Source organism: Liolophura sinensis, chromosome 9 (assembly GCF_032854445.1).
Source record: "Liolophura sinensis isolate JHLJ2023 chromosome 9, CUHK_Ljap_v2, whole genome shotgun sequence".
Taxonomy (NCBI): Eukaryota; Metazoa; Mollusca; class Polyplacophora; order Chitonida; family Chitonidae; genus Liolophura; species Liolophura sinensis.
The window spans coordinates 22,110,808-22,133,519 of NC_088303.1; the positions used below are offsets into that span (position 1 = coordinate 22,110,808).

General features: G+C 40.2%; 1 protein-coding gene across 1 annotated transcript in view; it reads right to left on the minus strand.

Moving 5' to 3' along the window:
- Positions 1–5,351: 5,351 nt before the first annotated feature.
- The window catches only part of LOC135475067 (protein ELYS-like), a 37,990-nt gene continuing 20,629 nt past the window's right edge, over positions 5,352–22,712 (minus strand). The window contains exons 24-40 of the mRNA XM_064754811.1: positions 22,287–22,477; positions 21,382–21,476; positions 20,910–21,091; positions 20,451–20,598; positions 19,353–19,494; positions 17,699–17,773; positions 16,075–16,239; positions 15,568–15,770; positions 15,015–15,258; positions 14,575–14,714; positions 13,053–13,852; positions 12,451–12,693; positions 11,805–11,978; positions 10,685–10,961; positions 10,063–10,137; positions 9,126–9,303; positions 5,352–7,718 (exon numbers count right to left, since the gene is read on the minus strand). Of these exons, the coding sequence (XP_064610881.1) occupies positions 7,529–7,718; positions 9,126–9,303; positions 10,063–10,137; positions 10,685–10,961; positions 11,805–11,978; positions 12,451–12,693; positions 13,053–13,852; positions 14,575–14,714; positions 15,015–15,258; positions 15,568–15,770; positions 16,075–16,239; positions 17,699–17,773; positions 19,353–19,494; positions 20,451–20,598; positions 20,910–21,091; positions 21,382–21,476; positions 22,287–22,477 (3,522 nt within the window). The 3' untranslated portion in view covers positions 5,352–7,528. The remainder of the gene's footprint in view (positions 7,719–9,125; positions 9,304–10,062; positions 10,138–10,684; positions 10,962–11,804; positions 11,979–12,450; positions 12,694–13,052; positions 13,853–14,574; positions 14,715–15,014; positions 15,259–15,567; positions 15,771–16,074; positions 16,240–17,698; positions 17,774–19,352; positions 19,495–20,450; positions 20,599–20,909; positions 21,092–21,381; positions 21,477–22,286; positions 22,478–22,712) is intronic.

Genomic DNA, 22,712 nt, shown 5'->3' on the forward strand with positions numbered 1-22,712 from the left:
ACAAAAAACGTCACATTTTATCAGGTCAGTGTAAATTTAGGGGCCCCCTAAACCCAAGGGGCTGCTGGGCAACTTCTGACTGTGAGTGTGCCTATGCAAGACGATGGCGGGGACGAGGGACTACTTCGAGCAAAATGTAAACAACAACAGATTTGAATCAGCTGCTGAAATATTAACAACCCTCATAATTTCATTACAAATTCAAAGGAGTTTTCAAACATTGTCACAACACGTGCAATGAAATCATCAGCAAAACTACTAAAAAGTCCTGGTAATTTTTTGGGTAATTAGCAAAATTCATCCATGAGTGACGTCTTATTATCTTAACAACAACGACAACTCAACAGTTTGCCGTAAAGTGGACTGTACTTCCAGGGTTGGGAGCAATTGTTATTTTTTCCTTTGTTTGATTACAGCGCCCTCTGTTGTCACAATGGCGCATCGCCACAGATGAGAGCAGTGTTGTAAGAAGTCTATATGGCTAACAGCGTTACTGGCACATTCGTCTCATCCCTAGCCAGAACTGCAATGGTGGAAACAAATGCACGCCATCGACAGACAGAACCTACGGTATCACAATTTACAATGTTCAGATTACATGCCTTACCCACATTTCGGTAGCTATATAGCCGAATGTCGGTAGACACAAAGCAGAAGCTGCAGACTTACATAGCAGTGTAGAACTTGCAACGTTCTAAGTTACACGCATACGGTTTTGGCGGATCTCCCTTTCTATATTAACGCCACTTGGCCAATAATTCAGCCATATCGTCGCGAGTATCTCAGCCGCAAAGGGTTTCTTCATTGCAATGTTTCCAGTTTATTTCACACAAATCCTTCCCTTGCAACTACGAATTTACACACGTACAAAATCAAGACTTATCGCGCCGTGCAACTGTAAGTAATGAAGTTTATGTGGATTAAAAAAAGAACACACATACATCGTTCCCTTGTAACTGCCCATTTATATACTGGTACAGACAATGCGTATCGCTACATGTTTTTTTTTTTTTTTGATTGGTGTTTTACGCCGTACTCAAGAATATTTCACTTATACGACGGTGGCCAGCATTATGGTGGGTGGAAACCGGGCAGAGCCCGGGGGAAACCCACGACCATCCACAGGATGCTGGCAGACCTTCCCACGACGGCCGGAGAGGAAGCCAGCATAAGCTGGTCTTGAACTCACAGCGACCGCATTGGTGAGAGGCTTCTGGGTCACTACGCTGCGCTAGCACGCTAACCGACTGAGCCACGGAGGCCCCTATCGCTACATGTAATAACTCAGTTGTAAACTGAAGTCTTTGTAGTTTACTAGTCACAAAGGCAAACATCAAAGATCAGGATTTCTCCAAAGGGTGGCCACCACTGAAGTATCATGGACAAGACACCAGACAAAACATCCCACCGAGCCACATTATACTGACATAATACAGTGCTGTTTCCCTGCTGTAGCCTCTCTCAGTGCTGAGCACCAAGCGAAGCAGCAACAAGTGCGGTACCATCCTTAAAGTCTTTGATACGACCCGACCCGGATTTGATTCCCGCCCTCCCGACTTCGAACTGGTTGCATTAGGCTATTTATTTACAATGCCCAGCGGAGTTCCTGGTATGAAGACATCACGTTCGATGACAAAGCCTGTGGGGGTTTCTTCACTTACACATGCACGACGGCAGTCCGGTTTATGTGTGGAGGAAACCATTGCTCGGAGTAAAGTGTCGCCCTTCGCAAGATATGAACAAACCTCTTGACTTAAGGCCGTGGTCGTGTCAGCGGCAACTGCATGTGCATATAAATTTGAGTTGGCGTTGGATCTTTCTCTTTCAATAAACGGTGTATCTATGATCTGAAGGCTCTAAAGAATTCATATATAGCAAAGGCTTTGAAAGATATTTTACCCACCTTACCCGCTGGAGTTAAAGCAAACCACACACTTTCCCGACGGTACATCTTATCTGAATCTATATTTGTACAAAGTCAAAAATGGTTTCCTTTCTGGCAGACTTTATGACAAGAGGGATAGTTTCAATTTTTGACGTTGTAAATTATCCTTACTTGGACAGCAATATACCAAAGGGCCCTGCAAAATACCGCGTGCACCTCCTCTTGTAGCATTTGTTTCATCCTGTGTGTTGTGTGAGTAGAGTGACAATGTTATTCCATCAAACGCCTCCAGTCGAAGTTTCTTAAGTTTTACAGTGAATGTAATTCTCTTGTAAATAAATATCTACAGAGCGTCCAGAATCTCTCGCGCTCTGTGTCATGAGTGTGTCTAATTCCGCTTAATCCGGGGCTAGGGGCAGTATATCCATTGTGTTGAATTAGATCGCCACACTGGATATATGAATAGTTGCAATCAAAGCGCAATTGAGATACATATTTATCTTATATCTTAACTTATATGCATGTACTAGCACGAGCATTGTACACGATTTGAATACTGATTTCCTTTATTCGCTTAGTACATACCTTGCGTCTTTCCAGCATCATTGAAAACTGTTGACTGCTTCTCTTTTATGGTTCCGTCCTATTTTCGTATTTCACTTTCTTAGTTCTTTGGTAGTTTGTGTTAAACGTAGTTTAGGGAATAGACCTTGCGATTATTGACCTTGAACGTACATCTTGGTTGCCGGCTGGTATACGAATGTCTGTTTCGACTTCAACGGATATGATATATCTATCCGTACATGTACTCTTATTGACTGACAGTTCCTGTCATTTAAGGTACGGTACATTTAATCGTTTTCTGTTAAGTTGGTTATGGAAGCGATATCATTGGTCCATTTGAAATGTTTTAGGTGTAGTAAAACATTGGTTTCTTTGGAAATGACGTCATCGATGAAAATACCGTGAACGTGGGACCAGCATAGTGCCCCAATACAAGGTTGCTTTGACAGAAATCATCGCTGACGTAACCAAGGCAGTTTACGTATTTTCCGGACTGTCTTACGAAAACTGTACTTTAAAGCCATTTGTACACCTCAAGAATAAACCGGAAAAGGTTTTTGTACCTATATATTAGGCCACGCCACATGCTCCATATTCAGACATAAATTTATTTATTTATTTATTTATTTGATTGGTGTTTTACGCCGTACTCAAGAATATTTCACTTATACGACGGCGGCCAGCATTATGGTGGGAGGAAACCGGGCAGAGCCCGGGGGAAACCCACGACCACCCGCAGGTTGCCGCCAGACCTTCCCACGCAGAAATAAAAACCAAGTGTTTCGTGTATCCTTTCAGCATGGTTCTCGTTGAATGTGGCGGGACCGGCGGTTCTAGTGTTCTAGAGATGTTGACTAGCTGCATTGATCCCACTCATTTATTTATTTATTTGATTGGTGTTTTACCCGGTACCGGTAATCAAAAATATTTCACTTTTACGAAGGTGGCCCGCACCCCAGTATTTGTTCTTACAAATAAGCTGGCAAATTGACTGACCAACATCTGTACCACCACATGACCCATGGGCCTAAATAAACTAATAAATGTTGCTAAGCAAAATTATTCAAGGTATAAGCAGAGATTATTAACACGCTTGTATAGTCTGAATTATCATTTATTTCAAATGGTCACTTTTAACTCGGAACATTTATACACATACGTCTGAAACAGTAAATTGTTCTGGTTTTGGTAAACTGCATATTAAATACAAAAATCTGTAAATTCTGTTACCTGCCAGAATTTTGACGGCTTGCACTATGAATATTTAAATCACACCTTTACTTATCACGGTTCAATGGGATGTCATTCCCTTCTGCACAGTTTACGTGCCTGCCTTCATATATATCCAACGACCACTAATGAAACTTCCAAACGCGTCTCAAGCTAGATTTCAACATTTTCTAAAAACTGGTTTATGTTATATTTTAGTGAAGTTCTGCAGCTAGGCAACCGGACACATCTGTCATGTCAAAAACTCAACCTCGACCTCACACATTGCTGCGTAAATACCAAATGATGAAGAAATCCTCACCCTGCTATCCACTAGACAACCTGCACTCAGATTATGATGCGTGGTGAAATGCACAATGACAACATAAACATTCAACTCAATAACAACAATGACAAACTACATACACATGTATTTACAAACCCATGAACAATATATAACAGTTCATTAGTTGTATTATCAACAATGTAACCATACCAAATCAACATCTATTAACAAAACATAAATTTAGAATCAGTATATGGCAATATGGTTACAAAATTCATAACAAAACGTTTAACCTCTCCTCAAGAAAGGAACGACACTACTGCACTAGGGTAAATGATGTAAAGTTTCGCCCGTCGGTTACTGTCGTTTACTTCAATTCGCACTGACAGTTAGCGGCAAGATAACAGAAGAGGGTGATTAGTTTGTTTATTTCATTCGGGAACTGTCCATATAATCCCCTGACCACTGCGGATTCTCGCCCGCGGCGCCCAGTCAGTAAAAACCACAATCAAAGCAATGAATCATGGGATACACTTTCCAAGTCTGGGGGTGAAACTTAAGGTCAGTTACCGTTTATATTTTTAATGATGAGAGGCTGCAGTGTAATAGTTAATCAAACATGTGAAATAAACATATTTTGATTCTAAACAACACTGGGCTTACCGATTTACATTACATACGTTTTTCTCAAGAATTCTTGCAAGTTATACGTGTATTTAATAATAATGCCGTTCTAACCCACGAAAAATATTACATGAAACTTGATATGTGAAATTTGTAAAAGTGAATTTTGTAAGTTCTGCTGTCATTTTGATTCAGGATGTATGTGGCGTAAAGGCAGAGAAAACAGTAAAATTGAAGTGAACACACAGTCAGCCACTTAAGCTGAATTAATTAATAAAGTAGTAATTCAGCAATGTTCTAAAAATATATAAAAATTCTACACCGCTTATCAACAAAATAAATAGCAAACGATCGTCAGTACCGTCACACTTTTGGTGACGCCATTTTGCCATGTTATAGCTATCTGGAGTGACGTCTCAAAACCTAGCACATCTCTCGTACCACCGGTATTAAACAATGTGACAATGAGAAAATACAAACAAAATCGCCTGATACCCCAGCTAAGAGTGTATGTATGGGTGTAAGCATTAGGCCTAGCTGGCTGTACCGACTTCAGGGAATTTACTGAACATAGCAGTACCTTCTGATTGATAACAGTCCCTTTCATTCAGTTTTTGGAAAGATATCTTCAAAATAAATCTGACTTTACTAAGGAAAAGTAATGCAAATTCACAATATTTTCTTCAAGTAATGACTCTCCCGAGGAGGTTTTCTTGCCAGCTCACTCTTGCAAGTTACTGCAGCATCCTGCCCAACATGTATGCATTGTGAAATTGTACGCGGGCAGACGTTCACAGTTCCCTGCTCATCAGGTGTGGTTCAAAATGCATCAGTTTAGCACTTAAATTAACAGCAAAAGTCATTGCATCGACATCTGTCTATCCACTGTAAGAAACCAAACTGACAATCGAGAGCTAATAGTTTTTTTGACAGGATAGTCAACAGTCAACTGTCACCTGACGCTTTCAGCGCTAGTGATTGGCCAAGTTCAAAAGGGCTTCTACAACATGGCTACTCAGAGTCAATTGCCCGTCAGTGCCATATCACCAATGCTGAACTTCATCTTCTCGGCTTTCAAAACTTTATAGTAAGTATATATAGTGGCAGACTTTATGTTCACTTTAAGTAAAGGTCATATCATTAAACACAGTCCAGGAAAAGAATTTGATTTCTTTTTAAGAGTCTAGAGTATTAAGCGGCAAAAACCTCACGTGACATCACTGGTCACAATATGATTAAAACTGGCAAACCCTAGAATACAAATCTGTTTCGAATGCATTTTATGTTTGAAATAAATTTTTAAAAGAATAAACTATTTTCTTGGATAGTGTTTAATGGTCATTCATTTCACATCATATACTTCAAGCCAATGCCTTCTTTGCATTAAAGATTTCAAAGTTCCATGCTTTGCAGGCCAAAAATTTACTCTTCCAGGCTACTTGGAATAAATATTAAGCAAATACAATTTTAAAGCAGCGTGTAAGGTACAAATAAGTTGCACTTTCACATCCACACGTACATGGCAGTGCATCAAGCAATTACAAACAACACATATTTCAAGCATTGTGTCCTTCTAATTAGACCAGCTCATTTATCTGTAGTCTTCCCACAACAGGTGTACCACGCTGGCTCAGAATTCCACGGCTAATCTACTAGATATTAACCCGTGGTTTTCTCAACATTTCAAAGCCTTGAAAAATTATTTTCAATTTCCACGCGATTCAAGGCTTGCAGGACCCACACATATCTGCTTACAATCCACGCACTGGGAAACAAGATCTCTCCGTAATCTCATCTATAAATGATGAATGTCTACTATTTCCCTGTATTCTAAACCTGTTTGGAATCAGCGTTTTTTCACCTGAGCCTACATACATGCATAAACCAAGGTCATGTGTAATTTAATACAAGCATGGCAAATGGTATTACACACACCTCATTCCCAAACACAAACTAATTTCTTTCGCAAGTGTCCACAGCACTCAAAGAATAACTGTAAACCCGTGGGTAGCCCTTTCCAGAACACCACAAATGTGTGGTCATGTAAACCAGATTAGTTCCCTCACAAACACGTGAAAACCAGCATGTATGTACCATGACAGTCACAGTTACAATGACATGTAACTTCACTAGCATCAAAACCAGAAGTTACCAGGGAAATTTTATTGATTTATTTAATTTGATCGAACAAATCAATAAAAGCCATTCCGTTTTAGCCGTACTCAAGAATATTTCACTTATGACTGCAGCCAGCATTATGTAGGGAGGAAACTCATGACCATCTGCAGGTTGCTGGAAGATTTTCCCACGTATGACCAGAGAGGAAGCGATGTTGCATCAGCTGGACTTGAACTCACAGCGACCACATTGGCGAGTGGTCCCTAAGTCACTGCGACATTGGCACGATAACAAATAATGCACATAATTGCAGCCTGTTAGCATCACATTAATGTCATTATTACGTTATTAGAGGATTCATAGCGCACGTATGAAATCTGACAATACACAAGTATATTAATGTAAACTGTTTACCAGCATCAATCATACATATTCCCGACTTACTTGTATATGTCTTAGTATCAACTGGTCCTGCATTATGGCTAGGTGTCATTCCAGCTATACATGTACAATTATTCAGTCATCAACATTAAAGATTTTCAGCACAATGCAAGAAAAAAAATTGTTTCTTCTCGATGTTGAAGAATTAGGATCAATGACATAGCCCAGGACACCAAAGACTCTCATCCACAGAGTTATTTAACCAGGCTCCACTGCTTGAACACCAGGGGAGGTAATACCCCATAACCTTGATTCAGCATAAACAAGAGAAACCACACGTTCACAAACAGCCCGGGGAAGTTCTACTCCACAACTTTGCTGAGTGTTTTCTCCCAGGCACACTCAATGACCAATCTGAAGTACTCTGGAATATTACCAATACAAAAGCAGATGAAGTCTCATCACCAGACTCTACCACCAAACTTTTTCCTTGGTCGCAGCACTTTTTTGCGCAGATTCTGCGAAGGTACGGTCGTATCCGCAGACTGACTTCCTTTTCTGCTGGCCTGTGACTCTGCAAGCGGTGAGACCAGATTTAGGGGACTATTCGTGGGAGAACACTGGGGAACTGAGTATGTTTTCTTCCCACGCCTGTAACAAGGACAAACCAAATGCTTCTTCACTAAAAGCTCATCAGGACTGGATGACAGTAATTAGAAACTAGAGTAACTATAAGAACGTCAACATGAAACATCTTCTGATTTTAATCAAAATTCTATAAATACTCTGTCCATGTGAATGTAGCCTTGGTATAAAGAATAATTGTATATCCAGTTGGCTAACTTGTAATTAACAATAAAATATTTCACCTTCCAGAATATCAAAAATTCAAATGCTTCCTTCCACCTGAGAAAGTAGGTCAAAGGCCAGAAGAGCTGACTTGTAAGGTTTGGAGTTTACAGGAGAACTGATCAAAAAAAAAATTGATGTTCATTTGCCACAAGGATTCACAACGAAGAGTAGGAAAAACAAGTTCATCAAAATATTTGAAATGAACATCATTTGAAGAAGACAGGCCAAAAGGTTACAAGAGTTCAGGTGAACACAACATAAGCCATAACAAATGCATTACTTTGAGATGAATAAAAGAATACCAGCAGCATTGTGGTGAGTATAACCCCTGAGGGGAATCTTCATGGGTGTTGATGATGGGTAAAGTGGTTACCATGACAACCGTGCAAGTCAACAAATGTGTCCATCAAAAATAGAAACTATATGCAGAAAACAGTTGGAGTTGTGGCCTGGACATGTTATTTACATGTTCTATATAAGGAAAATGGCTATCTGGTAACCATGGCAACAGTGCAAATGGAGAAATTTGAGTCGCGATATATCATCATCCATCAAAAATGAAAAAAGTTGAAGTTATAGCCTTGATACGAAATCATATTTATCTATATAGTATACATAGGGAAACTGGTGACCTGGTAACCATGACAACCGTGGAAAAAAACAAATGTGAGTCACGACACATCATCATCTGTGTATCTACCAAAAATTAATATTCTCTGTGGCAGAGATATAACTTGAGATATAGCCTGGACACCAATACAGATGGACAGACGGAAAAAATCGCTATAACATAATACCCTCCGACTAATGGCAGGGGCACATAAAAAATAATATAATCCGTGTCAAAGGTGAATAAAAGAAATATTTCAAGAATTCAAACCCATCACACTGCTTTCAAAATTTTATCCTATCCTCCCGCAAATACACATGTATGACGATCTCAACATTTTCCTTACCCCAATGCCTCAATGTTTTCACAGGTAAAAGAGCACCTTTTAGTGCTTTTTATTAATCTTTTTTAATTTCATTTTAGAGACAAGACTACAGTGATTCGATTGGCCAATTTCAGGACTTCAGTCTACACAAAACAATGCCCTCAGAAAATGCTTGAATATTATCTTGTTACAAAGGTTGAAGAATTACAGTGGTTGCCTACAAAAAGGCATTGCATGGATTACATGTAAGACTGTTCTGTGCTACACTTACCTGGACTTTCTTGGTTTTTCCACCACTGGTGTTCTAAACTCAGGTGGGGCGGGAATGACACCCGGTTCAGAGGATGTGTCTGACATCTTATCTACAGACCCCCTGCGAGTCTGAGAACGTGTGAGAGGTGGGGAGAAGATGAACGAATGGATAGGGGTAGAGGGTCTTTCAGCATCATCTGAAACAGAACAAGAAAACATATTAAAGCCAGCAGCACATGCCATGTCCAGTGTTCCACACTTATTTATGTTTCTACTATACAGAGTTATTGTCTGTATGTTACAGTTGTTGCCATCCCTGCAAAGGTTCAGCTGTTATAATGTTTACTTCTCACTGCACACTACTGTTGTCCAGCAATATTATTTCTTTCCCCAAATTTTCTCTTCACATCAGTGTTTCTTATCTGTTGCAATGTTTTTCTTTTCACAGCACATGAGAGATGCATTGCTGTGTGGCTGTTACAATGTTCTTTGTCTCATTGTAGATATAGTTGGGTGACTGTTACAATGTTTTTTGTCTCACTGTGGATGGGACATGTGTAGCTGTTACAATGTGTTTGTCTCACTGTGGATGGGACATGTGTAACTCTTACAATGTGCTTTGTCTCACTGTGGATGGGACATGTGTAACTCTTACAGTGTGCTTTGTCTCAAAGTGGATGGGGCATGTGTAGCTGTTACAAGTGCTTGGCTCACTGTGGATGGGACATGTGTAGCTGTTACAATGTGCTTGGCTAACTGTGGACAAGACGTGTGGCTGTTACAATGTTCTTGCCTCTCTGTGGATGAGACGTGTGGCTGTTACAATGTGTTTCATCCTGAAAGGGATGGGAATTGTGTTACTGTTACAATGTGCTTTGTCTTAAGGGGGACAGGAGCTGTGTGGCTGTTACATTGTTTACACAGGAATTGTGTGGCTTTTATAGCCAGTAACTTACAGTTTGCCTCTCTTTCCAGCTGAACAGGTTCTGAGAATCTAAAACTTGGTTCTGTCACCATATCTGTGTCCTCAGCTGAAAATGTAAAAATTCATCATTGTCAAATGTGCACAATTTTTTATTTACCTTTAACCTGTCAAAAACACTGCCAAGTTACATTTTTATTTTGCTTGTGTCATGAACCGAAGATTTATATGTTCATATAATGATAGGGGAAAACAGAGCAGAATATAAGAGAGATCAAGCACTGATGACAGCTGGTCAATACACGGGCAAAAGTCTTGTTGTACTTAAATCTCAGTATCACTTGATAACAACGCTACAGATATGTCAGTGACAGAGGTATACATACTAAACCATTGCATACTAAGGTCTTCATGACACACAGTTACTCTGAGTGAAAAAAAAACAACAATCAAATACATAAATAAATAATCTGTTTAAAAACTGAATAGGTACAAAGTAAAAATGTACATGTTCACCGAGGAGTTCAAGGACATAATGATTCATAAAACAGAAAGTATATGTCTTTTCACCTTAATTATAGAACTAAAAAGTTCAATCCTTTGGAAATAATCGTAGTGAAAGAATTATCACTTCCTGTGTAAGAGAGAATTCTTACTTAATTCATTAATCTTGGTATTTTTCGGGGCAGGTTTTTGGGTGGATGCTTTGGTAGCTCTGGCCGGTGAGCGCCCTGGAGACCTTGCTGGTGAGCGTGCAGGTGGTCTGCTGGGTGTGGAGCGGCCCCTAGATGGGGAAGCTGTCGGTGAAGGGGGTGGCGTGCTGCCTCGGCTGGCCTCTTTTTCACGTAATCGAGAGCTCTGTCTGGTGGGCGTGACAGGTGCAGCAGAGCTACGAGTCGCAGAACGACGCCCAGGTTTTTTCTTTGAAGAAACCTAAATGAGAGTGATAACAACACTGTACGAACACGTAACAACCAAGCAACTGCTACACAGGTAAAACTATGTATATTGGATATAACATCACGGTTAAGAAATGTGTCATTACGCCATGTACACGAATGGCAGGTAAATGAAAATAAAAAATAATAATCCAACTGTCATTAAGTGCACGCATGTCTAGATGACAGGAAGATATATATATATATATATAGCGTTTCAAGGAAATCGGTGTAAAGCTTTAGTAAATAATAATCCGACTATCATTAAACTAAAGCATGCACAAGTTCAGATGATAATAACGATGTATAGCGATGTAAGATGCATGGAAGTCAGTACAGTACTTTAGAAGAGGTTGCATGGACAAAATCTAAATGCGTTGAAAAGCAGTATTTCACTATTATTAAAAATAATTGTCATCAAACATAAGCTTGAGTAAATTAGATGATAGGCACGATGTATAGGAAGTTTCATCAAAATCTATGTTTGGGAGTTCCAAGGACAATATTGTGTCTACAGACAAACAGACAAGATTCCAGCATACACCCTCTGCCTTTGTTTCAGGAGAATAAAAATGGTGAGACAAAAAGACCATGAAAATGGGATGTTACACGCTAAATTACAACTCCATTTGTGGGGTTCTGTGAATATCTCTTGCTGTATAAAAGGTATAATACCAACTTAGGCTGGTTGCAAATTGATTGTTATCCCTGTGACGTCTAAAAAGGATTTCTATCCTACAGTGTTTCCTGCCCTAACTTACCAAACCTCCCCAGAGAATATTTGTTTGTCCACCTATAATAACCACATTGAGTAGCATAGCTTGCCCCTGCATCTTACCTTGTCTTGATCACTGTCTGAGGCCATGTCAGTGATGTCTGTTTCATCAGCTGCTGACATCTCCGACCCCTCTATCACGGACACATCAGAGATCTTTTTGGATCGTGTTGGCGTAGGTGGTAATGACCCCATGGGACTTACGGACCTGGAGCTCCGACTACGGGTAACACGGCCCTGAAAACCAATCACTCAAAGGGTTGGCAGCAGAATCTGACTGAGACGACAGCTGCCTGGCATGTATTACAGGCAAGTTCAGAGTTCACTTGTTGTAAGACATCTTATCTGCATACATCAGACATAGTTTTAGGTGAAATTAACATCAAAACTTACTGTTATTTTACATACAGTTAAAGGCCTGATGGATCAACAGGCCTTGAGGCAGTATATAAGTACATAAGCTCCTGACATTCTCTGTGCAGAATACCACTAAGTATTTAACTTCTGTGTGAATGTTTGAATGACGGCAGTATTTCAGCCTTACCATGACAAAAATACTTTAGAACCAGGAATCAGCTGAGTTGGTCAGATCTGCCAACTGTTCAAACCGTTGACTACTGTTCATAAGCTACAAGAATTCATTCCAATATGTCTTTTTATTACAATAAAAAAATGAAAGTAAGGTTAAGTGATGTGACTAAGATTATACCTCCAGTGAATCAAGGCGCTCCAGCTTAGCCTGGCTGATAGTGAGGACATTGCTCCTCGTGGGTGACCTGCTTGGCACCGGGGAGATCGGGATGGAGGTGGTTGAGTGAGGGGACCCTGGGATAGGGACTGGGGAGCCTGAGACACTGGCAGATTTGGCTGGGGATACCTGTGTGGTACTCAACGACTTGCGGGGAGATCCCGAAGGTGACAAATGCAAATGTAGCAAATCACTTTCACTGCTCTGGAAAACAACAAAAACAAACACACCAAAAACATCAAATTCTTTTTCTTTTGGGAAGAATGAGTTGTACTGAAAAATAGTTTGTACTAATTTTTAAACACAGCATATCACAAGAATTCTGTTGTCGGCCATGGAAACACTACAATTGACACACCTTGTGCACGAAGTGATTGATACTCTCAGACATACAAATTCGATGCAATTTGTTGAATGTTACAAACCAAATACTACAAAAAAAGCCACAAAACTAGCTTTAAACCCAATCAAATCTGGTAAGTTGATAAGATAAATCACAGTGTGCGAATGTGGTTTTACCACAGAATAAGTACTGAAAGATCAGTAAAGTGTTTAAGTCTCACAATAAGAGGCTCTATGGTAACTTTTGATGCACTTCTTGTCTGTACCCTGGGTGAGACTTGGCTTGGTGGCTCAGGAGGGGCAGAGAAGGAATTCTCTACTTGGCTTGTGTCTACAGTCAGGGGGTGGTGTGCATCTTTCTCAGGGGTGGTTTCCTGCTGAGCCTGAAGTACAGGTATCTCCCAACCTGTTGTCTTCTCAATGGGCACTGTGACAGAGGCATCAGTCGATGATGGTGTGATCTGGAGACGCAGTGGGGACATCTGACAATCTGACTGATCGACAACGCCCACCAAGGGCAATGGGAAAGGGGAATCACCTGGGGATGAATCGGGAGTCTCTAGTCTTGGTTCGGGATCAGTGGATTCCTGAATCACAGATGTGGAAGTGGAAGTGGAAGTAGAAGTGGAGGTTGTCACTATCTCCTCAGTCGTTTCACTCTCTTCCTCTCCTGTGGAGGAACTTTGTGAGGAAGTTTGCCCACGCAATGTTGTCGCTGTACCTTCAAAGCTGACACGCATCTCCTGTCCATGAATAGGAGAGCGACTCTTTATGGAGGACTGTGTAAATGACTGGCTCTGTGATGACCTCTGCATGGACTGGGAGGTTACAGAGGCCAGTTCGGGAACAACTGAACTCAGTATAGCTGTTCCATCTTGTAGATCTCCCCCTCCCTGTGCCTCCTCATCCTCTTCACTGGACTCTTCCATCATGTCTACATCCTCCTCTGTTTCAGCATCAACATCTAAATCAGCAGCCTTGTCTGAATCTGTTACCATAGCCTCTACTTCTTCTTCAGAGCCTGGACAAAACACAGCAGCCACAAATCTGTCATCATCGTCAACTTGTCAAGTTGGTATTCAGTACAGGCTTTTCAACTATTATTGAATGAAACTTTGTTAAGTGCCAAAATATTTGCTGTTTAACTTGTCTGATTGGTGTTTCACGCCGCACTCCAGAATATTTCACTTATCTGACAGCCGTCAGCATTACGATGTGAGGAAACCCAAGACCATCTGCAGGTTGCTGACAGACATTGCCACATTAGGCCGGAGAGTAAGCCAGCATGAGCTGGATTTGAACTCACAGCCATCACATTGGTAAGAGGCTCCTGGGTCATTGCGCCATCCTGGCACACTAACCACCTCAGCCCCCTGTATGATTTTCGGGGTTCCAATAAAGAGGTTCGCAAGTACAGATGATCACAGATAATTAAGTCCATATCATGGCTTCTTGAAAACACATATGTATTGAGTAGCTATGAAATTGTCTCAGCCAGGACTCTGCTAAAGACAAGACTGATTGTCCTTTATAGTTTTTTCTCCAGTGGAACTGTTTACTTCATTTCCTTTCAATTTGTTAAATACAGTTTACGGATTAACATGGCATAAATACTGTATATAGAGAATATTTATTGTGAAAATAAAGGCTTTGGCGGCCCCCATTAAACAAGCAACTGGAAACTTTTGCATGTCAAGCCCCATCTTGGAAGTAACAAAGTGATTATTAGACAATATACATCACCTTCCTGTAGTCTTTGGGACCTGTTAAAATTAAATGTAATGTCATCATCAACGTCCACTTCTATATCCTCCTCGTCATCTGCATCTTTCTGTTTCCTTGGTGACAGATGATCAACACGAGGGGCAAACTTTGGAGAAATCCTGAAACACACAGTTCAATCTTTCATTATTACATGGTACTGAATGTTCCAGGATACTGCTGGAAAGAACTGAGCAGAGGCTGAGAGAAAACATTGCCACAAGGTAAATCTCGACATAATTCAAACAGGCCATATTGTGATTAAACTGTGGTCCTAACACTCAGAAAATTAGATCAGAAAATTCATGGGAAATGAATATTACTGAATATTAAGGAAACTAATCCACTGGTATTGAAGACAGATTCCTTTTTTTTCTTGGTAAGTGCATAAAAGGAAAAATATCTGGCCCCTGGGGTCTTACTTTTCTGGGGTTGGGCTTCTGTCCTTCAGTGATCGTGGACTAGGGGGACTCCTGCGTGGGGAGGGTCGGCCCAGGGGTAGGGTCGGGGAAGAAGGTGATTTCACACTGTCTGCAAACCTCAGCACTTTTGGAGTTCCCACCACACTTTTGGAAGTTAATGGGGATGGCACATTTTCTTTGAAGCTCAACTTCTTTGGTCCTACTACGATTCGCATGGAGTCATCTAGAGTTGTGTGCACCCTTTCTAAAAAGAAATACGGAATGCGTTATAAAGCGCACCTACTTAATTCATCACAGCAATACACTGGGGAGGCACTATGAATTGTCCTTGAAATCTCTGGATTTCTCAACACCTCACAGGCAGACATTCTGAACAGAAGCATTTTAAATCTTAGCAAAAGTTTATGAAGCTATTTAATATTTAATGCCAGCAAGAAGAGCAAAAATTGTTCTGAAAAACGATTTTCTAGATTAGCCATTTGAATGCTTTATACAATGGGCAAAATTAGAAGGATTCTACATGAAAATCATGATTTCAAAAGATCGTACAAACCTTGAGATGTCCGCTGAGTTGATGGCGAGCTGGAGACAATTTTGGGACTGGGTGACCTCTGGATAAGGCGTCGGACCTTGAGTATAGACTGGGGCGTGGGCTGAGCCGAGGGCGGGCCAGTTGAAGGACATGAAGGTTTTCGAAGAACTGGAGGCGTCTTCAGCAAGGACAATGCACCAGCGCTCATGTAACGAGACATTCGCCTGAATAACACAAAATCAGAAAAGATCACGATATGACAAAAGTATTTCAACCTTTCTCAAGGCCATATGGAGTACATTTAACCTATATAATGAAGTAAATATACAGATTTTATCCAATTCCTGTCCTGGAAAAGATAATCATAAAGATAAGTACAATATACATGTACTTTTATACAAAACGATAACATTCAGGCTAATTAATACTGAGGGGAAATTTATAACTTATAAATTCTAAACAATTTCCTGACAATATGTCCTTTATTTGACATCTGGTTCAGTCTTAATTTATACTGGAATGTAATACCTTTTAGCAACTAAACCCTTCAGTGGAGTTTCACTATATGCCTCCAAGGATGCATCAGTCAGCTTTTTCCATGGATACAGAGTGGCTTGTTCCTCGTCCTGTGGCTTAGTGAGGGTCTGTTGGGGAGTTTTCTCCACACGGGGAAACACAATGCTTTGAGACAGGCTAAAAAGTATATGTAATATTTAATTAACAAGCTTGTGATGTCAAGGAACGGCTATACCAGGGAATATCCCTCTCCAATACACATTAAAGCAGGGTTTATAACAGATGCAGATTCATCCTAGATTGCATCTACTGAAACCCCAAGATTCATTCATAATTGCATTTGCTGAAACCCAATAGATTTTAATAATTGCATCTGCTAAAACTCAACGGATTAATACTTAATTGCCTCTGCTGACACCCAATACATTCATCACTTATTGCACTTGCTGAAACCCAATAGATTCATCAGTAATGCCATCTGTTCAAATATAGATGAAATTCTGATTCATCCATGATCTCAAAACAAATAAAGATTTATCCACAATTCATTTTATCCTTCATTCCAAAGATGCATTTATCCTTCATCTCAACTGCTGAAGCCCAAAACAGATCAAGATTTATCCATAATTCATCTTATCCTTCCCTCCAAAGATGCATTTATCCTTCATCTCAACTGCTGAAGCCCAAAACAGATCAAGATTTATCCATAATTCATCTTATCCTTCCCTCCAAAGATGCATTTATCCTTCATCTCAACCGCGGAAGCCCAAAACAGATCAAGACTTATCCATAATTCATCTTATCCTTCCCTCCAAAGATGCATTTATCATTCATCTCAACCGATGAAGCCCAAAACAGATCAAGACTTATCCATAATTCATCTTATCCTTCCCTCCAAAGATGCATTTATCCTTCATCTCAACCGCTGAAGCCCAAAACAGATCAAGACATCCATAATTCATCTTGTCCTTCCCTCCAAAGATGCATTTATCCTTCATCTCAACTGCTGAAGCCCAAAACAGATCAAGATTTATCCATAATTCATCTTATCCTTCCCTCCAAAGATGCATTTATCCTTCATCTCAACCGCTGAAGCCCAAAACAGATCAAGACTTATCCATAATTCATCTTATCCTTCCCTCCAAAGATGCATTTATCCTTCATCTCAACTGCTGAAGCCCAAAACAGATCAAGACTTATCCATAATTCATCTTGTCCTTCCCTCTAAAGATGCATTTATCCTTCATCTCAACCGCTGAAGCCCAAAACAGATCAAGATTTATCTATAATTCATCTTGTCCATCCCTCCCAATATGCAAATTCATCCGTCATCTCATCTGCTGAAACCCAATACAGATCTCACGCACATACATACACTGTCCTTAACCTGTTTGCATATAACTGAGCAACTTTCAGTGCAATTCATGTATGTTTTATGAATGGAGACAAAACTACACTGGTTGAGTTGGCCAATTTCTGGGTTTCACAAAAAGTATAATTTTATCAGTCTACACTAAAAATGCCCTCAGAATGTGCTTGAATAAACAAACATGCAAAAAGGTTGAAGAATTACAGTATATGTGTTCCTGTAACATGCATTTCTCTGACATACTTGAACAGCTATTCTTTCACTTACCGTGTCTGGCTCTCCCGTTTGGGGGTGGTAGGCGTGTTAATAAACAAACTATTCTCACGATCCTTTCTGCCAGTCCTGCCAAATAAAGTAACTATCACAATATCAAATATTACATACCAAAATCAAAAGAAACAGACATTTGAAAATGCATTTACAGTCAAACCTGTACCTACGGCCACCTGTCCATCTGCTGTAAGCGGCCACTCTCTGCCATGACCAAACGATTTTCCATGTTAAACGACCTGTAATATGCAGGCACCTGTCCAACGCGTCCAGCGGCCAATATATTTTGCAACCAAGTTCTATATCAGCCTGTCCTGAGCGGCCGAGACTATTAACAGTAATGATGATTGCCGCATCAGACATTAACAAATTTCAAAATGGCGACCACCCGACTTCAATAGTTTTTGTAGTGATTAAAAGTTACAACCTGCCACTTTGTGATGAGAAGTGAAGTGTGAACATGATGGTTAATAGCAGTGAGCTCTATTGTTCTTTAATCAGGCCTAGCTGGTTATTGTCCGGACACCCTTGCACTGTGGCAGTGGATCTGCTCCATGCTGAGGTCCACGCTATGAATGCCATAAATAGCGGGCAGACTCGGACATAATCGGATAAAATCTGACCTCCTGTGGTTCCTCCCATAAATGGTTTCTTTGACAAATTATCTGGCTTGCTTGGTCATTATCTTTGCAGGCAGATGGTGCTGTATTTTCATTTCGCGGGGTCAAAAGATTGCCTGGACCGAACACATGGAGAAATTGATCTCCCTTCACTTGTACATGTTGTTGTTTCACCGGTAATGGCAAATATGATTGAACATCTCGGCAGTCTGCCATTTACAGTCCAAAACTTTGTTAGAGTAGTCATTTATAGCTACGTAGGCCAAACTATCACATGGCTTTTTAGGGCTTGACAATGACAGGAAGAAAGTTCTCCTGTCATGCGTACCTTCACCTCAAACTCTTTCTGTAATCGACTGTTAAATGCGTGAAATCCATAGGTCTACCTCACAAAACTTGAAATTATTGAGTTACTATATTACTACAATTGTTTTATATTTCTATGAAATTTATGTAGCTGACCAGATTAGTGCTTTAACAATTATGTGTAAGATTATTATGTAGGCCTACATGTGTAGATTTCCTGAAACTTCCTGAAATTCAGTTGTGATTTGGCTTGGTCTTCACAATATAACAAACTGTCACATGCGGCCACTTTTTACATGTCCCTTCACTGGCCGCATACAACAGGTTTGACTGTACTTGACTGTTTGATGTTCTAAAGATTAACTAAACCATGGAAAGATTCCTATTCAAAATATTTGGAGTAGGAAGGCCTAATTAGTTAATTTGAACATGCATGTACAAATAGTGTAGTACTGGAAGAAAATTTTTCCCATTACAAGTTTTGTGTTCTTATTGTAACTGCACAAGTTGTATATAGCAGAAAAAGAGAACTGATTTCCTTCAAATTTTGAAAAGACGAATTTACTGTTAATACTTTTCCTGTACGGTCATACAGGGCAGTCTTCAATGAATGAAAGATTATGGCTTTACGCCACCAGGGCGTCTTGAAGGAACAAATTATACAAATTGACATTGATGCTCTCAAAGTAAAGGCTTCACTTTGTATCACGCTATACAGTTCTCACCGCTTTGTCTGCATGATGTCCTCCTCCATATCACCGATCTCGCCCACTTTTTCCATCATGGCCTGGATGAGGGTCGACTGTGAGATCACATGACCCTGCACCCCACGAGAGACCACCGTTGACAGGGGCTTGGGGCGTGGCACTGGAAACACACCATAAAAAGCCAATTAGACACTAATCTAGCCCCTGATGTTACTGGATTATACTTTGTGCACAATTCTACAACATTCTGACTTGTTTCAAATTCACACGGTTTCCAAGCATCCAATTATTATACATGATGATGTTGACCTGACAGTCCTCTTCACTATGACAAAACTGTGCAAGGTGAATTGCACTCAGTAAAGATTCAACAAGGTCTGATTATTACACATGATGCTAATATTATGTCACCCGAGACTGGTGCAGAGGAGAAACGGACAAGGTCCCAGGAAGACCAATCTGTCTTAGACTAAAATCAAACTCAGTCTTTGCTTTCAAATAGATTTCCACTATGCCAAAATTATGACTTACCTGAGGAATCTCTACTTCAATACCTAGAGTTCTCTTTGATCTTCAAGGTGAAATTGAAAATTGGTGCTTAAATTTAAATCTAAGCTCAGGAATATTACCACAAGCTAAGACTATATCGGGCTTAAATCTAAGACAGCTTTGTGATCCTGGGGCCAGGGCCTGTATTTATAAACAAATTTAAGATGTAAATCAAAAACTGTAAGTGCTTAAAAATCCTCGGAACTCGGAACAGAAAATGACTCAAATTGTGGCCAATACATTGTTCTGTAGTAACGAGCCAGTTTTCAAAGTTTCAACTTTCTACAGTGGAACATTTTATTTGTAGTTGTTTGAATTTTTGACCTAAAGTCTTAAGACGTTTGATAATTATTGGCCTTAAATAGACTAATTTCATAAAATTTATGCACATTTACTTTTATCACAGGCAAAAAATGCAAGTCCCAGCTTACAACATACATGAAAACATGAACAGTAAACTTAAGTTGAATTCAAGGTTGACTTTTAGTTCAGTAACTACTTCACTTGAGCAACATTCTTTGTGTCTCCTATTCTGATCTATGCAAATATACCAAAAAGTGCACAAACCGATTCTGTTGACAGTGTGGTGCTCCTTCACAGCAGGAAGACGCTCAAACACCATTTTTCTCTGGACAGCTGGCAAAATGTTCAGGTACCCCTCCACCAGAGCGTTGCGTGCAGCTGCCAATTCTCTTGCTCGTGGATTGCTTTCACCCTGCAGCCAACCAGAGCAAAGTTCATTCTCAACATCACTCATATCAGATTTCGCCTTAGTATACCAGAGGGCAGCTCAAAGATCACTACAATCTGTAAATAATTTTTTTACAACAGATTTAACAGCATTCAAATATTTAAAATCTAAAGTAGGCTCTTTGTCCTAGGATAGTGAATACTCCTATGCCACACTGACATTTCTTCTCTCCATTCACCTGGAAGAAAGGTGTGAGCAAATTCCCTGGAGGCCAAGCTCAAACAAGGAAAAGAACTACTATCTGACCAGTGGACCACAGTGATACAGCCACATACCATTGCTCTGTGTTTGAGAGTCTCGTTAAGGCGTATGCCCTCGATGTAGCGCCCGCGCTGTAGGTAGTACATCACCAGCGTTTCCAGGGAGTTGGGCTCGCCATTCTCCTGTAGGTACTTTATCAGGTAATGTTCCTCCGTTTCAGATAACGGCAGCTCCAACAGGTTCACAAACGTCTTAGCTGAAAATGTCAGTTCGATTAAGATTGACAGATCTTTACAAGTTATATATGAACTAAGATTTCATCCGTAACTAAGTTTAGCCATTTCACCAGATTCTGAGAGTTCTGAAAGGTGTTTTCATGTGTGTTACGAGGGAAAGATGACAGCCCATTAATTCACTCATCATTAATGAAATAATCACAAAACCAATAGAAAATCTAGCGTTAGTGCGTCAGTACTGAGTATGTGTGACAGTCCATGTGCTAGGGCTGAATACTTATAGTATGTCTGTGATCTGGGACACACTTACTCTGCTGACAGCCCAAGAAAAGGTGGTATAGCAGCTCCTTCTGGTTAGATTCATCTCTACACTGTCTCTGGTACTCCCAAGCTCTGGCTGTGAGGCTACAGTAAAAAGTAAGACACAGAAGAAATGAGGACAAGAGACTTCAGCTACAAGCTCTGGCTGTGAGGCTACGGTTAAAAGTTAGCCATAACACATGCATTTTAGAACACACTTTATCCTTATTCCCCAAACCTTTTCCTTACAGCTCAATTCATGCAGCCTTTATAATTTGATTATAAAGACAAAACTAAATTTGTTTAGTAGACCAATTTCAGGGTATGCCAAACATCAGTCTGCACAACACAACGCCCTCAGAATACGCTTGAATAAACACCCTAAAAACAAGTGAAAGCTTGAATTACAGTAGAACATTGTACACATGACCCATTGGGGCAGATTCCTGGGATCAGCTTCACTCTAACTTGAATGTGTATTTAAGGAAAAAAATATTCAACTTTGTGTTAATGTATTATCATTTTGTGCTCCCAATATTAAACAATAAGCCCACAAACAAGCCTTAAAATCAGGTTTTAAGTCTTAAACTGCTTGAATTCAGAACTGCCCATGTGCAATCAACCCTAGGAAAGATTCCCACACGAAAATACACACTGTTTAACTACATGCCTACATTGATTAAGATTTACACCTAAACATTAGCCACTCTTTCCACTGCATTATGGATTTGTGATCATAATCTCACACAGCCAAAAAAGCATGAAAAATATTTTGCACCATTAAAGAACAATGTAATATATATTTATTTATATATTAATTTGATTGTTGCAGAGCCTAGGGGGGAAACTCACGGCCATCCGCAGGTTGTTGTCAGAATGTGATATATATATACAATGACATTATCTCCCACCAACCTATTAGCCAGCAACACAGTGAGCTGCAGTTTGATGTCCTCTGGTCCCGCACTGGTGATGGGACGTGAGCGTATGTACCTGAGGGCCAGTTTACTCTCTCCTTGATACAGCAGGGCCTTGACCACGCGGTGACACTGCCAGGGGCCAAGCTCACCGTCCACCATTGGCTGGGTTAGCACCACCTCAGCACCCTGCAGCAAACACAGGCCACCTCAAAATATGTAATACTAAAGGATATTCTCCTGTAACTAAAATACCAATTTATTAATTCAGTTAGATGACTGAGAAACCACATGATAATGGTAATGGGAACCAAGCAGAGAGTGGATTAAAGCAGAGCACACTAGGTGGAGAAGCCCCAAGGCTTTATTTATGTCTTGCTTAACGCTATACTGAACATAGCAGCCAGCGTCATTAGTGAAGGAA